Raw genomic sequence first — 15,729 nt, forward strand, 5'->3', positions numbered from 1 at the left:
AAATGGTTAGCATTTCATGTGCTTTCTAAATTCATCTTGTGATCACCATAATAAGCAGAATGAAGGAGAGGCCCCAGCATTTTTTTTTTAACTGTTCTCACTGGGGACTTTTTAACATACGCAGAAATGGGGGAAACAGCACGACACGTCCTCAGGTGCAATCACCCGGCACCACAAGTGCTGAACATCCGGACAATCTTATTTTACAGATATTCCTGCACAATCCACCTCCCTTTCCTCGGCATACTTTACATTCAAAACCAGACAACGGATCGTTTTATCGCTAAGTATTACAGGCTGCATTTTTAAATGATAAGAACACTTTTAAAGCACAATTTGCCCGGTGTGGTGGCTCAGGTCTACAATCTTAGCACTTTGGGAGGCCAAGGCAGGAGGATCACATGAGCCAGGAGTTCAAGACTAGCCTGCAACATAGTGAGACCTCCCATCTCTAAAAAACCAAGAAATTAGACAATACAATCACCATGCCATTCATCACACTTTATAAAACTAGGGTCACAGGGAGAGTGGCAGAACATGTCACCCCAAAATATGCCACTTTGGCATCAGGATTATCTTTACTTAAAGGCTCCTGAGAAGCCGGAGGCTCACGCAGAGCACTCCGGCTTCCCCTCTTCCTCCTGCACTGAAGGCAGGACCTGACCCTCCCATGAAGAGCCGCCCTTGCTGGGCCAGGAGCAAAGCATGTTCTCGTTGGTAGCTGGGGTCTGTGATGGTTAATACTGAGTGTCCACTTGATCAGCAGATTAAAGGATACAAAGTATTGATCTTGAGTGTGGCTGTGAGGCTGTTGCCAAAGGAAATTAACATTTGAGTCAGTGGGCTAGGAAAGGCAGACCCACCCTCACTCTGGGTGGGCACCATCTAATCAGGTGCCAGCTGAATATAAAGCAGGCAGAAAACTGAAGAGAGACTGGCCTAGCCTCCCAGCCTACATCCTTCTCCCGTGCTGGATGCTTCCTGCCCTCGAACATTGGACTCCAAGTTCTTCAGTTTTGGAACTTGGACTGGCTCTGCTTGCTCCTCAGCCTGCAGATGGCTGTGGAGGGACCTTGTGATTGTGTGAGTTCATACCTAATAAACTGTTCCTTTACATATACATCTATTTCATTCGTTCTGTCCCTCTAGAGATCCCTGACGAATACAGGGTCGAAGCTGAGTGGCTCTGCACAGATAGACCTGTTAGCACAGCCCTCGCCTTCCCTCCATCTCCCATCTTGTTTGGTGGCTTGTCCACCGTGGCCTCTGCCCAACACCACAGGGCAGCGTGCAGGCTGTGCCACTCATCAGTCTTCCTTTCCCGTGGGGCTCCGTGTCAGGTAGACCCCACATTCAACAAATCCGATGTTCTACCCCGTCAACCTGCCTTAGGCCAATTCCATTCTCAGGCCCTGCCAGGGACCCTAAGAGGGTACAGGAGAAGGTTTGCTCCCTACACACCCAGGACACACTCGGACTTCCCCCACTGTTCCAACAATGCCTGTGACAATCGGCTTGTGCACGCCAGGCTCCAAACCAGGTCGCACTGAGGCTGACTCATCTCATTCTACTGTGTTCTCCTGCCTTTAAAAACAAAACTTATTATTAGAGAAGGCAGGCAGTCTGTTCTGTGAAATGTCCACACTCTGGACTTGGCAGATGGTTTCCTCTCCTTTAAAATGACAGTCCTTGAGACTTGAGTAGATGCTGGTTTGATTTTGAAGCAAAAGTGCTTCATCAGTCCCGCTGTGTCCCACCTGCTGCACCTTCTCAGGACATCCTGTCTCTGCATCCCAACTTCAGGGGAGCTGCGAATGCTTAGAGGGTTTGAGGCAACCCTGAGCCCTTGTCGTGAAGATCCCATCAACTCTGACCAGCGTCCTCTGAGGAGCCTAGAGTCACTATTTCACTGGGGGTTTCAGATGATGGTTTTCCAGTTTTATCATTTGTTGAGTTTATTACCTAGAATCTTCTGTTCCCTCAAAAACCATGCATCTGCCCTGAGTATGTTTCCTACAGGAAGGACCTTACAGAGCTTTCCTCTTTCCATCACTTTTTAGAATAATGAGTCGATGTTCTAGCACCCAAAAAAGTAATGTGAGGTCCTTTTAAAAAATCATTATTATGAACTCAAGATTGTAAATATAATGATGTATTTCAATCTGCTCTAGTCCCTCCTTAATCCCCACGCTTCTATCCCACGTTGAGGGAGTGCCTGAGGTGGGCTCCATGTGCTGGGACACAGCCCCCCCCCCGTTCTGAGGCCGCCCTTGCTGTTCAGCCCGGAAGCGCCCCAGGCTCCTCCCACCCACTTCCTTTCCCAGCCCAGACTCGAGTTGTCTAATGAGCATCTCTCCTGCAGTGGGCTTGGTCCTCAGAGACCCCAGCTGGGGTGTTGGGCTGCTCCTTCTGACTTCTCGGCCTTTTCATGGCTAAAACTAAAAAGCACGGAGGCTTTTCAGGAGAAACACAATTACGCTTGATTCCAGTTTAGAATCACAAAGTTCACACTTGATATCATTGATTTTCTATTTATGTCTCTTTTCCTGGTGCTCTACATTTTAGAACCTGCTCATATTTGCACTCATTGATCATTTGGGCTGGAAAATAAATGGAAGTGAAGTAACTTCCTCACATAGCACTACGGGTCAGGAGCTGGTTTCCCACAAGGAAAGCGTGTCAAATGCTTAATTTCATGTGCCAATAGAAATCAAGGAACAAAAAAAAAATTCTTCTTAACTAAGAAAGCCTAAAATAAGTTACTTTCTATTCATTCAGCCTCTGAGTTGCTCTCCATTGTAGGGATCTGTGGGGACTATGGAGACCCACCAAGCAGTAAGCCGCTCTCTGAATAGAGTTTGCAAGGAAAATTATATACTCACGTCATCAACAGCATGGGCCACTTCTCTAGAGATGGAGCTGCAGGAATAAAACAACATTGAAAATACACGTCATGAGGAAATTGCTTTCTGAATTCCTAACATTCAGCCTCTAACACACCCTTGTGTTTCTTCGCCATCCTCTCTGCGTCTGTCTTGGTCACTCTAAAACACCCCTGTGCTTCTCTGCCATCATCTCTGTCTCTGTCCTGATCTCCCAGGACCCTGGCTTGGCTCTTCTCTCTCTTCCTGTGTGCGTGGGTCCACCCTTCCATCCCTTTCTAAAACTCCACTCGTTGTCCTTTTTGACCTTATCCTTTTTTTTTTTTATTCTTTACTTTTTATTTATTATTTTCATCTCTTTCCCCCGCCTTCTGTCTTCTCTTGATTTTTTTACTCCAATACCCCTGTTCTTTATTTCTTGTTTTCATCTTCCCTGTCTGCACTGCATGGGAGTCATCCATACTACAGTAATCCACGCTTAAATATCTCCTTCACGTGCAGTTTAGAGCAGTGGTGATACAGAACAAGGGATCCAAACCCCCGGCCACGGAGGCCTGTTAGAAACCAGGCAGCACAGCAGGAGGTGAGCGGTGAGCGAGTGAGCAAAGCTTCTCTGTACTTACTGTCGCTCCCTATCACTGGCATCACCGCCTGCGCTCAGCCTCCTGTCAGATCAGCAGCAGCATAAGATTCTCTTAGGAGCACAAACCCTACTGTGAACTGTGCATGTGAGGGATCTAGGTTGCACACTCCTTATGAGACTCTAATGCCTGAGGACCTGTCACTGTCTCCTTCACCCCCAGAGGGGACCCTCTAGTTGCAGGAAAACAAGCTCAGGGAAGCTCAGGCTCCCACCAATTTGACATTGTGGTGAGTTGTATGATTAATTTGTTGTGTATTACAGTAATTGAAATAATTACAATAATTGAAATAAAGTGCACAATAAATGAAATGCAGTTGAATCATCCTGAAATCATCCCCGTCCCGGCCTGCCAGTCCGCGGAAACCTTGTCTTCCACATAGCTGGTCCCTGGTGCCAGAAAGGTTGGGGACCACTGATCTAGAAGACAGGCTTGTCAGGTTCTCCCCTTCAGGAAATCAAGCATCTGCAAACCATCATGAATCCGAAAAAATGCAACATGTTTCAAAACCAAAAGCCAATGAACACAAACAATGTGAGAGTTCACACACACATTTATGGAGCCTCTTAAGAAGCTCTGAGAAACTGAACAGCCCAGAGCGGCGCCATCCAATAGAAACAAGCCTCTGTGACTATGGAAACGTGCTTGTCTTTCTCACCTGCCCGAGGCCACGCCTCAGATGTTTTCTCACCTGCCCGAGGCCACGCCTCTGATGAGGCTACTGCAGCTGAGGAGCCCCTTTTCTGATGGGATTTCATTTGCATTCATTTGCATGTATTTCCCTCTCGTGGTGGGAGGCTCGCAGGGAGGCTGGTGTGTAACAAAAGCCGTCTGGAAGTGCCATGTAAAAGGCAAGTTCAGGAAAGCTGGTCACCGCTGGGGACCGCTAACTACAGGCTGAGCATCCCTCATCTAAAAATCTGAAATCCAAAACGCTCCAAAATCCAAAACGTTTTGAGCACTGAGAGGATGCTCAAAGAAAATGCTCACTGCATTATCTTGCTGATCCGGTCATGCAAAACATGAGCATTTGAAAATACGAAAAAATTCAAAACTGGAAACACTTCTTTGGGTCCCACACGTTTTGAATGAGGGCCACTAGGCCTGTCCCGTGCCACACCGACGTACCCGACAGGCCCAATTTCCAGTCCTTTGACAAGTGACAAGTGGCCACCACTCAAGAAAGTGCAGAAGGTACTAGAGCCGCCACAATCAAGTCTAAAAACTTTGAGGAGAAAAAGTTTCAATGATTGTCAAAAGATCCGAATTTCTTGTTTCACACTGTAGGACCCGCCAAGTGCTTTCTGAAACATTCTCAAGTCAAGTGCCGAACTGCAGGACGCAAACACGGTGAGACTCGAGCTAGGCCCTCCAAGGAAAGTTCATTTGGACAGATTAAGCAGAGGAACCCAAGACAAGAAAAACAGCCTGAGCAAAGCTACAGAGTCAGGAGCAGGCCCTAGTGACCCCCACCACTGTGGATACAGCCAACCCCATATGGTGTCAGGAAAGCAGGGAAGTGGAACCCCCTGGAGTGGTGGGAGGGTCAGCAATGGGCGTGGGGAGGGTCAGGTGTGGTCACCGATGGGCATGGGGAGGGTCAGGTGTGGTCAGCAGTGGGCATGGGGAGGGCCAGGTGTGGTCAGCGATGGGCATGGGGAGGGCCAGGTGTGGTCAGCGATGGGCATGGGGAGGGTCAGGTGTGGTCAGCGATGGGCATGGGGAGGGCCAGGTGTGGTCAGCGATGGGCGTGGTGAGGGGCAGGTTTATGGAGGGAGGGCAAGAGGGTCAGAGATGGAGGGAGGGCAAGTGTGGCCAGCAATGGGAGTGGCAGGAGGGTCAGGTATGGTCAACAATGGGAGTGGGGAGGGCCAGGTGTGGCCAGCATGGGAGTGGGAGGATCAGGTGTGGTCAGGATGGGAAGGGGGAGGGGCAGGTGTGGTCAGGATGGGAGTGGGAGGGCCAGGTGTGGTCAGGATGGGAGTGGGAGGGGCTGGTGTGGTCAGGATGGGAAGGGGGAGGGGCAGGTGTGGTCAGGATGGGAAGGGGGAGGGGCAGGTGTGGTCAGGATGAGGGGAGGGGCAGGTGTGGTCAGGATGGGAAGGGGGAGGGGCAGGTGTGGTCAGGATGGGGGCAGGGGCAGGTGTGGTCAGGATGGGAGTGGGAGGGGAAGGTGTGGTCAGGATGGGAAGGGGGAGGGGCAGGTGTGGTCAGGATGAGGGGAGGGGCAGGTGTGGTCAGGATGGGGGCAGGGGCAGGTATGGTCAGGATGGGAGTGGGAGGGGAAGGTGTGGTCAGGATGGGAAGGGGGAGGGGCAGGTGTGGTCAGGATGAGAGTGGGAGGGGAAGGTGTGGTCAGGATGGGAAGGGGGAGGGGCAGGTGTGGTCAGGATGAGGGGAGGGGCAGGTGTGGTCAGGATGGGGGCAGGGGCAGGTATGGTCAGGATGGGAGTGGGAGGGGAAGGTGTGGTCAGGATGGGAGTGGGAGGGGCTGGTGTGGTCAGGATGGGAAGGGGGAGGGGCAGGTGTGGTCAGGATGGGAAGGGGGAGGGGAAGGTGTGGTCAGGATGGGAAGGGGGAGGGGCAGGTGTGGTCAGGATGAGGGGAGGGGCAGGTGTGGTCAGGATGGGAAGGGGGAGGGGCAGGTGTGGTCAGGATGGGAGTGGGAGGAGCAGGTGTGGTCAGGATGGGAGTGGGAGGGGCAGGTGCGGTCAGGATGGGAAGGGGGAGGGGGCAGGTGTGGTCAGGATGGGAGTGGGAGGGGCAGGTGTGGTCAGGATGGGAGTGGGAGGGGCAGGTGTGGTCAGGATGGGAGTGGGAGGGGCAGGTGTGGTCAGGATGGGAGTGGGAGGAGCAGGTGTGGTCAGGATGGGAGTGGGAGGGGCAGGTGCGGTCAGGATGGGAAGGGGGAGGGGGCAGGTGTGGTCAGGATGGGAGTGGGAGGGGCAGGTGTGGTCAGGATGGGAGTGGGAGGGGCAGGTGTGGTCAGGATGGGAGTGGGAGGGGCAGGTGTGGTCAGGATGGGAGGGGGAGGGGCAGGTGTGGTCAGGATGGGAGGGGGAAGGCCAGGGGTGTTGTTTCATGGGGAGCAAGTAAGAGTCATATTATGAGTATGGTTTTCAAGTAAACATTTGAGTAAATGAACTTCAGACAGTTTTGCTTTATCCATGGACACCATCAAAACTTTCTCTAAGTCAAAAGTGTCAGTTGAGTCAATCCTCATTGACTGCCTGCACAGGGGCGTGGGTGGTCTCAGGTTCATAAAGAAGAGTGGGTGCTCCCTTTTTGATGTAGTGACATAAAGGGAAAGGTCCATTCAAAGCCTGTCCCTGTTTGTTCAGACCCCGCAGAGGCAAACCATGAAAAGACAGGCGCCCTCTCAGGTACAAACTGCCACCACGCACGGCGGGCCTGCTCAGGTGGTTTGGCTGTTTTCAGGCCGTACTCCAGAGGGCTGCTAACTGTCTGTTGTCAGCAAGACAGCTCCATCCTTAAAAAGAGCCCCCACCCACAACTCGAGAATATGCTGCTTTGGGACTGGCGGCAGGACAATAGATGGCGTTTAAAATTGTGCCACCCCTCTGTCTTCTCCGTGAGCACACACACAGACACACACACACCGTGCAAACACACGTTACCTGCTCTGCAAAACTGGATCATCGGATTCACTATCAAAAGGCAACAAAGGACGAATCCGACAGTGAACTCTGATATTTCCTCTCAGCTCCTACAATGATAAAGAGGTCTGCATGTCAACCCGGGCGCAAGACTGCACTGCGGAGCGTCCCCCACTGAACATGCACCGAGCACCAGCTCCTGAGACGCGGCCGTGACATCCGCAGCCCCATCTCCACTTCAAAAGGCCTCTGCAGGGCAGTGAACAGTTATTTCATTTACTTATTTAGTTTTTGAGATGGAGTCTTGCTCTGCCGCCCAGGCTGGAGTGCAGTGGTGCAATCTCAGCTCACTGCAACCTCCGCCTCCCAGGTTCAAGTGATTCTCCTGCCTCAGCCTCAAGAGTAGCTGGGATTACAGGCGCCCACCACCACACCCAGCTAATTTTTGTACTTTTAGTACAGAAGCGCTTTCACCACGTTGGCCAAGCTGGTCTCGAACTCCTGACCTCAGGTGATCCGCCCGCCCCGGCCTCCCAAAGTTCTGGGATTATAGGCATGAGCCACTATGCCCGGCCATGAACAGTTATTTTAAACTGGATTCATACTTCACAAATGTGTTCACTTGGCAAAGGGGTATCACTTGCTAATAAGTACCAAAGAAAATCCCTTTGAATGGTATTCTGGGCTCAACCTTTTAGGTATTTTAGGGGGGATTCTGGAAATTCAATATCTGTCGTATTTCCTTGATTTAATGACTGGAAGGAAATTAGAAACTCTTTATTCTCATGAACTCCACTGGTTTCCAGTGAGCAACACATCTTTACTGTATGTGCCCAGACACTTGCCGAATCCGTTCTGAAATCCTGTCTTGGATTCACAGCGAGCTTATTCAGCCTGTTGTGATGAGCAGCTCCTTCTACAGTTTGAAAACGGAGTGAGTGTCATAGGCCAATGATTTACAGCCTCTGTCTGGTCTCTATGAACCCACAGAAGCTGAGATCAGCCTCTGCTTGCATGTTCTCCACGGGCCACACACTGCACGCTCGTCGTCTAGACCAGGAGACCCAGGCTTGAGGTGGAACACTCAGAACCTTCCACAACCGATTCTTCCCTGTGGGACTTGCCTCCGTCTTAGGAAGGTTCATTTTGTCCTTTTCACACTCCAGATTTAAAAAAAAGCTGCAGTGTAGTGAGACTTTCTGAAGTGCTAGGTGCTTCCCTGGTATCTTCCTTTGTCTTTATCACAACCCAGAGAGGTGGTGCTATAGTGAAGATTAAGTAAGAAATACACTAAAATGCTTTCAAAAGTACTTGGTACACAGGAAACACTCAATAAACGCCCTCTTATATCAATGTTCGCAGCACTGAACTCCATAAGTAGATGCTTAAAATGAGAATTATTCTTTGACACATCTAACAGCTGGGGAACCTCTCAGCATGGCCAGGGGAGAGAAACTTTGCAGGGACACCGGCTTCGTGGGCCTCGGGCAGGTGGAATTCGGAAAGACTGGCCAAAGCGCAGCCATCAAAATCAAATCTCACAGAAGCGAGGGTCACCAACTCAGTCATCCACCTTGGCATCCTCGTGTTGTAAAATCAAACCCTGAGACTTTACGTTAAGTTTCATGGGATCTCAGGTCTCATACCTTCGACTAAGTAAGCACGAGAGCCTCCCGGTCTTGTTAATGGGCACGGAGAGACATGGCTGGAAGGTGCTGGTGACAGAAGGGGCAGGGCAGTCTCCACCGGCATCTCCAGTTACAACAGAATCCCTGCTTTTCCCGTGCCAGTCCCCATCTCCGCAGATTCCCGCGCTCCCGACTTCCCGTGACAGCTCCTTCCTCGTGCCTCACAGCAGCCGGTCCCACTTCCTGCATCGCCACCAACGTGGCCCAGGCTGCCAGCCCCCGTGACACTGCAGTCATCCCCCCTGCTCCCCATTGTGGCCTCCTGACTGAGCAGCCAGAGTGACCCCGAAAGCCTAAATCAGCCTGCGGCGCCCTCACCCCTCCTCCAGCTGCCATCACCTCCTGGGTGAAGAGTACGCAGGTCATAGCCCCCGCAGCTCTGCCCCTCTGCCCTCCGGCCAGGCCGCCCCACTGTCCCCCTCCCCGCTGTCCCCCCTGCCTAGCACCCTCCTGCGAGGGGCTCCTGCGTGTTCCGTGTGGGCTTCTCCCCGGGGCGGCCCGAGTTTTCCCCAACGCCCACGCTCACCACCAGGCTGTTGTGCAGGGCCTTCCTTCTCTGCCTCTCCAGCTGATGACGCGCACTGACGTCCTGCAAGGCCTGCTCCAGGTGCACCACCTTCGCCTGGCACGCTGAAAGGACACAGGGACAGAGGCATTATACCGGAGAGGACATCCATGGGGCCCAGCAGGTCAAATTCCTTTCTCTAAGTATGGGAGACATTTTTAAAAACAATGGAGTCTGCCAGGGCCAGCTGCATGCTGTGGTGTGTACTCCTGACCGCTTTGGACCCAGGCTGCCCTGTCCCCACCGTGACCAGGGACTCACAGAGCTTACCGGGGGGACCTCTCCCCACAGTTACCCCGTCCGTCATCAGCCTGAATGCTGCCCAATCGTCTGCACGGCAGCCAAGGAGGCCTCTGCTCCTAATGCACTGGGAGCCCTTGGTGCGGGGAAGTGGGGCAGGGAGGCAGATGCTGGGGCCGGGCTCTGCTGCTGTGGATTGTAACGCTGGTCTGGGCCTCCACTCCTGCCTCTGTCCCACCAGGATGGCGCCTCGGTGATGTGGCGATGAGTGGGCACTGCGTGGGCGCCTTGGCCGAGCTTGGACACCCTAATCCCCAGACTGGCCATTGCGGTGGAGGAAGTGTGAGGGTGACACGGAGCGCGGTGTCGTGCTGCAGGGGACACCTCGTGACTGTATGAGTCACGATAGCCAGGGGCCCCTTCAGATGTCACTTAGCCAAAGGATGCAGCCCAGCCGGGCCTTTCTCCCCCAGGCCCGAGGACCTGCAGAGACAGGGCCCGCTCAGCACAGATGCAGCTCTCATGAGGCCTGAAATCAAGCTGGACTTGCAGAACCATGCACGCTCCCTTTCGGAAAGAAACACCCGTTACCAGGTCCAGACTGAATGTGGGTGTAAGAAAGTGGGAAGGGTCCCCCACAGTGAGAGAGGGACCCTCCCAGTCACTTGGTCTTCTGAGCCTTGACTGTGTCCGGCCCCAGCCACCAGCCTGTCCCCACTATCCCTCTCGTCAGGGCAGCTGAAAGGAGTTGCCTGGGCACCTGAGGCTCATCTTTGAGGAGCGTGGAACTCGAGGGGAGAAGTCGCGCCCCCCGGGAAGCCAGGTAAGGAGGCCCCGAGCCCCTGAGCCTGATGCCTGAGCAGGAATAAGCCTCCTGGGGACCCCTCTGTGTGGCGGGACTGCACCGTGGCTCCCACAGGCAGGGTCTCAGCAGGCCCTGCCTCCTCACATGTCAGCATTCCCTCTGCGGGACAGCCTTGGCTGTTCCCTGCTTCTCCCTTTGAGTTTCATCTTTTCAAAGCTTAGGTACACTGCTTTTCACAAAATTACTGTGAAAATCATTTCACAAAAATGATTGTCCCTTTCCCTGCAGCACATGGCTTACAAGAACACAAGCATTGCCGGGTGTGGTGGCTCGCGCCTGTAATCCCAGCACTTTGGGAGGCCGAGGTCGGCAGACCATCTGAGGTCAGGAATTCGAGACCAGCCTGGCCAACATGGTAAAATCCCATCTCTACTAAAAATACAAAATTAGCCAGGCATGATGGCGGGCGCCTATGATCCCAGTTACTCGGGAGACTGAGGCGGGAGAATCGCTTGAACCCGGGAGGCAGAGTTGCAGTGAGCTGAGATGGTGCCACTGCACTCCAGCCTGGGCGACAGAGCAAGACTCTGTCCCCCCACCCCCACCACAGAAAAGAACACAGGCGTACACACATCACTTCTACAAACACGGCCTCTGGGGAGTTATTAGCAGAGTGCACTGAAGACAACTAGGCTACTGCAGCGATTTCAAGAAAGCATCACGTAGCCTCGCAGAAAAACAGTACAGCTTCCAAAGTCTCCACACACCTATTTTGCAATAACAGCAGAACAACACTTGACCGAGTTCCTAACTTGACAATCATCTGTTTGGCCTGTGGACACACTGAACACTGGACAGAAGCTGTGAGCACGAGATGAACGTGGGGACGGTGCTCTTTGGTTCTTTTGTTTTTTTGAGACAGGGTCTCGCTCTGTCGCCCAGGCTGGAGTGCAGTGGCGCGATCTCGGCTCACTGCAACTTCCGCCTCTCGGGTTCAAGCGATTCTCCTGCCTCAGCCTCCCAAGTAGCTGAGATCAAAGGCATGCGCCACCACGCCCGGCTAATTTGTGTATTTTTAGTACAGACAGGTTTTCGCCATGTTGCCCAGGCTGCTCTCAAACTCCTGGCCTCATGTGATCTGCCCGCCTCGGCCTTCCAAAGTGCTGGGATTATAGGCGTGAGCCACTGGGCCTGGCAGGATAGTGCAATGTGGACGATGAGTTTAAAGCTGCAGAAGCAAAGTAACCTCTTCCACAGGCTTCACCGTAGCTGAAGATAATAAATCCATTATAACAAAAGAGTAGCCAAATGCTGTGGCATTCTTAGAAATGAAGAAAGAACTGAACTGATAAGACAAAAAAAAAAAAAAAAACAAAAAACCTCACGTCATATTTTAGGAAACTCTGACACAGAATGCCCAATGTAGACACAGGTGCCAGTTCAGTAGTGACTGTCAAGGCCAGGGAAGTGCCCTGTGGTGACCAAGAGAACAAGGAGCTCCCCTGGCAAGTGGGGCTGCAGTGGGAGCTGGGAGGGAGCAGTGCACACGCCAACGTGGCCGAATCACACGGTGCCTACCCTCGCCTGTGGGATTAGGTGTCAGCTAAAAGGAAAAAGAAATGGAAACTTAAATTCTAGCCAGTCATTGTCTTAAAACTGCAAACATTTCTCTTGAGTGTGGACTGACGCCCCTCCTACCTAGCAGGGTCTCGGCGCTCTGCTGTGTTCTTTGCACCGCGGTCACTATCGCAGAAACACGGTCCTGATACTCATCCTGATAATCTCTTAGGAGTGCCCGAGAAGAAGAATGAAACGCCTGTATATCCTGGTTAAGTTTCTATAAAATAAGAACATACACGATTCGTAAAATTATATTATTAATGATCACAGTATAATTACATAATAATTAGTTATATATGTTTCTATAGAATAATAACATACCCGGCCGGGCGCAGTGGCTCAAGCCTGTAATCCCAGCACTTTGGGAGGCCGAGACGGGCGGATCACGAGGTCAGGAGATCAAGACCATCCTGGCTAACCCGGTGAAACCCCGTCTCTAGTAAAAAATAGAAAAAAATAGCCGGGCGAGGTGGCGGGTGCCTGTAGTCCCAGCTACTCGGGTGGCTGAGGCAGGGGAATGGCATAAACCCGGGAGGCGGAGCTTGCAGCGAGCCGAGATCCGGCCACTGCACTCCAGTCTCGGCGACAGAGCAAGACTCCGTCTCAAAAAAAAAAAAAAAAAAAAAGAATAATAACATACCCACACAATTAATGTAATGGGGCCGGACGTGTTGTTAACTGGAAGGGTTTAAAGCAGAGGTGGTTCAGCACAGGCGTGTCGACACCTGCTGGGACTCTTTTCATGCCGCCTGCGCCTCGGCTCACTTACAGAAGTTCTGACTCGGTACATCTGGGATTTGTACTTTCAAAGCAGTACATGTGGCTTTTATGCCCTTAAAGTATTTAAGAAACAGAAAGTCAAGTATTTCACCAATTTCCGTAGGAAGGGCTGCTCACTGCACGGTGGGGTGATGCTGGGCGCGAGCCGTGTTTCCGTCTGTTGTTGACTTCCTCATGATGATGGCTCGGGCTCGGAGCCTCTCATCACCGCCTGAGAAACGGGGGCGCCCTCCTAATCTACTATCCAGACCTGCCTTCTGGAAGCTCAGTTATCACGAGCACGTGGTGGAAAACATGTGGGCCGGTGAAAACAACTTAACATGTAAATGTACATAATAAAATTCCAGACACAATACATATGAATGCTTTTAGAGAACTTTGGGAGCAAAGCAACTCATGTCCTGTGCGGAAAGTCCTCTTTTCCCCCTGAAATTATCTCAAGGATCTTCCATGGGAAGATTTGACAGAACCAGGACACTACTGCTTAATATTTAATATCAGACACTCTTAAATCACGAGAGCATAACTAAACTTAAATAAGTATTCTTCATTGTTTTAATTGTTTTAGTCAAGTCTCTCTTTTTCTATAAAATGGAGATGACTTTCATATGTTTGGGAAACATTGTAATAATAACATTTTAATATCAAAACAAGTGTTTTTATTATATGGAGTACAGAAAAAGTTAGACAACCTATTAATTTTATTCAGTTTGAAAAGAATGAAAATTAATTTCATATACATTTATTCTAAATACACTAATGTAGCTTACGAGGGGGTGGGATATCTCTAATTCTGAGTAACAAAGAGAACAGATTAATCCTGTTTACAGATGTTTTACTGTTGTAGTCATTACGCTGGTCACATTGTTTAAAACAAAAGGTAAAACAATGTTCTCAACCAAAGGTATAAAAATATCCTCCTACAATTTCACCCTGGAGAACTGCCAAATATACTATACGGAATAAGTATTTTTTTAACTTTCATTTCTAAAAATTATTAGTAGTTTAACAGGAGCTGTTCACACTGATGACATGCTGTACCAGATCTATTTAATCTAACACGTATAAACATGTTTTCTACCATTTAACGTTAAAATTAAATTGAGAACTTTGATTAACTAAAGATTTCAGTTTAATGATTTAATTTGATTCATTAAAATGAGAATTTTGACTCATAAAATTGAACTACTACCACAGCTATTTGAAATAATTCATTTCATGGCCAAAATGTATTTTTCCTTCTGATATTTGCTCAGAATCCCAATCCTACGTTTTGTTTTGTTTTTAGGTTTAGTCTTCTGTTTAGTATGTAGTAGAAAGCGGAACTCCCAGAGTGAATACCATCTGCAGTTGATTATGAAAATAGTAACGATTTTGGCCGGGCGCGGTGGCTCATGCCTGTAATCCCAGCACTTTGGGAGGCAGAGGCAGGCGGATCACAGGGTCAGGAGATGGAGACCATCCTGGCTAGCACGGTGAAACCCCGTCTCTACAAAAAATATAAAAATTAGCCAGGCGTGGTGGTGGGCACCTGTAGTTCTAGCTACTCAGGAGGCTGAGGCAGGAGAATCGCTTGAACCCGGGAGGTGGAGGTTGCAGTGAGCCAAGATCGCATCATTGCACTCCAGCCTGGGTGACAGAGTGAGACTCCATCTCTAAATTAATTAATTAATTAATTAAAAGAAAGAAAGAAAATAGTAACGATGGTACACCCTTTTAAAGAAGACCAGAATGGGCCTGTAATGGAAACTTGAATCTAACACACGAGGGGCTTTCCTGTTTTCAGTGAGGGCCTCTTTTACTTCCATAAGATGACATGTCTTTTGACAAGCATAATGAAAACCGTTTCACCAGAAACAAACATAAACATTCACTGCATAAATGGAAACTCTGGCTTCTGGTGAAGCTGTTTTTACCTGAATGACACAATCCAACTGGCTCAAGGCCGAGCGTGTGTTTCTCTGCAGACGCTGCTGTTTGTTGTACAGGTTGGAAATCCGCGTGGCCTCACTGCGACTCTTTTCAATCTTTCCCTTGTACTATTGCATAGAAAATAAACAAAGACAATTTAGTCTTAAAACCTTGAAGCTGAAGCAGAGGACGGCTGGACCTCTCCTCTTTCCTCTGAGGAGAGAATGGTTGCTGATTGTCCCGGGTGCACCTGCCCGCCTGAGAGAAGACATCGCCCCTGCATGGGACTCACGGTAGCGGGGAACACGGCGGGGACAACTCCAGGTGAACCAGGAGCCACAGGAGCCGTCGGGGAGGCACCCCCAGGGCTGAGCCTGAGGGTCCCGGCCAGGTGCGGGGAGGCAGAACGTCCTGGAAGACGGGCTGCGTGTGAGGCCGGCGATGCCCGCGTGTGAGCTGGGGGTCCCGCGCTGCCTGCGGTGCCGCCGGGGAGCTGAGCCCAGGCCCCAGTCCTGGCACAGAGACGGCCAAGCTCACGGCCTCAGGAGCGGAGGGACCGGGACTCAGGAGCAGAGAGCTGGGCCCAGCGGGGCAGGAGGCTGCAAAGTCACCGAAAGTAACTGTGGAGCGAAGGCGGCCGCACAGGGGGGTGCGATTAGGTCAGAAAATCGCTGCGCTCTCCGTGCGAAGCTCCTCCGAAGTGGAAACGTGTTAACAGACAACTGCAGAGGAGGGCGGCTCCGAGAGCCCCGGGGTGAAGAGGCCGTCGAGAGCACCGGGCCGGATCCGTGGGGCTTGAGGATAGGCCCGGGAAGGTTCTCCCACCCTCATCCGACTAAAGAAGAAGCTGCAGCAAAATTGAGTTCCCGGCCCCCAAAGGCTCAGATCCTCTCTGGGGAGAAAGCAATACCACGCGCGTGAGCGTTAGAAATCAGCCTGCGCGTGTTAGAAACCGTGTTCCAAAGCCTCCGGGACTCACC

The 15,729-nt window shown here is 51.1% G+C and overlaps 1 protein-coding gene and 1 pseudogene across 9 annotated transcripts in view; one reads left to right on the forward strand and one right to left on the reverse strand.

The window, feature by feature from the left end:
• KIF25 (kinesin family member 25) overlaps positions 1 to 15,729 on the reverse strand; it is a 67,792-nt gene that overhangs the window by 36,654 nt on the left and 15,409 nt on the right. For 4 of the 9 annotated variants that reach the window (XM_074036738.1, XM_045391750.3, XM_065543152.2 and 1 more), the window contains 5 exons: positions 14,755 to 14,877; positions 12,137 to 12,275; positions 9,355 to 9,458; positions 7,162 to 7,250; positions 2,883 to 2,919 (listed from right to left, as the gene is read on the reverse strand). In XM_074036738.1, coding sequence (XP_073892839.1) covers positions 2,883 to 2,919; positions 7,162 to 7,250; positions 9,355 to 9,458; positions 12,137 to 12,275; positions 14,755 to 14,877 — 492 coding nt within the window. Of the gene's footprint in view, positions 1 to 2,882; positions 2,920 to 4,214; positions 4,857 to 7,161; positions 7,251 to 9,354; positions 9,459 to 12,136; positions 12,276 to 12,698; positions 12,892 to 14,754; positions 14,878 to 15,729 lie in introns of those variants that run through there. The other 5 variants (XM_074036744.1, XM_074036743.1, XM_074036742.1 and 2 more) reach the window with 2 other exon arrangements.
• Positions 9,476 to 10,272, forward strand: LOC102130595 (putative uncharacterized protein KIF25-AS1; annotated as a pseudogene).

Source organism: Macaca fascicularis, chromosome 4, assembly GCF_037993035.2.
Source record: "Macaca fascicularis isolate 582-1 chromosome 4, T2T-MFA8v1.1".
In the NCBI taxonomy this organism is placed as follows: Eukaryota; Metazoa; Chordata; class Mammalia; order Primates; family Cercopithecidae; genus Macaca; species Macaca fascicularis.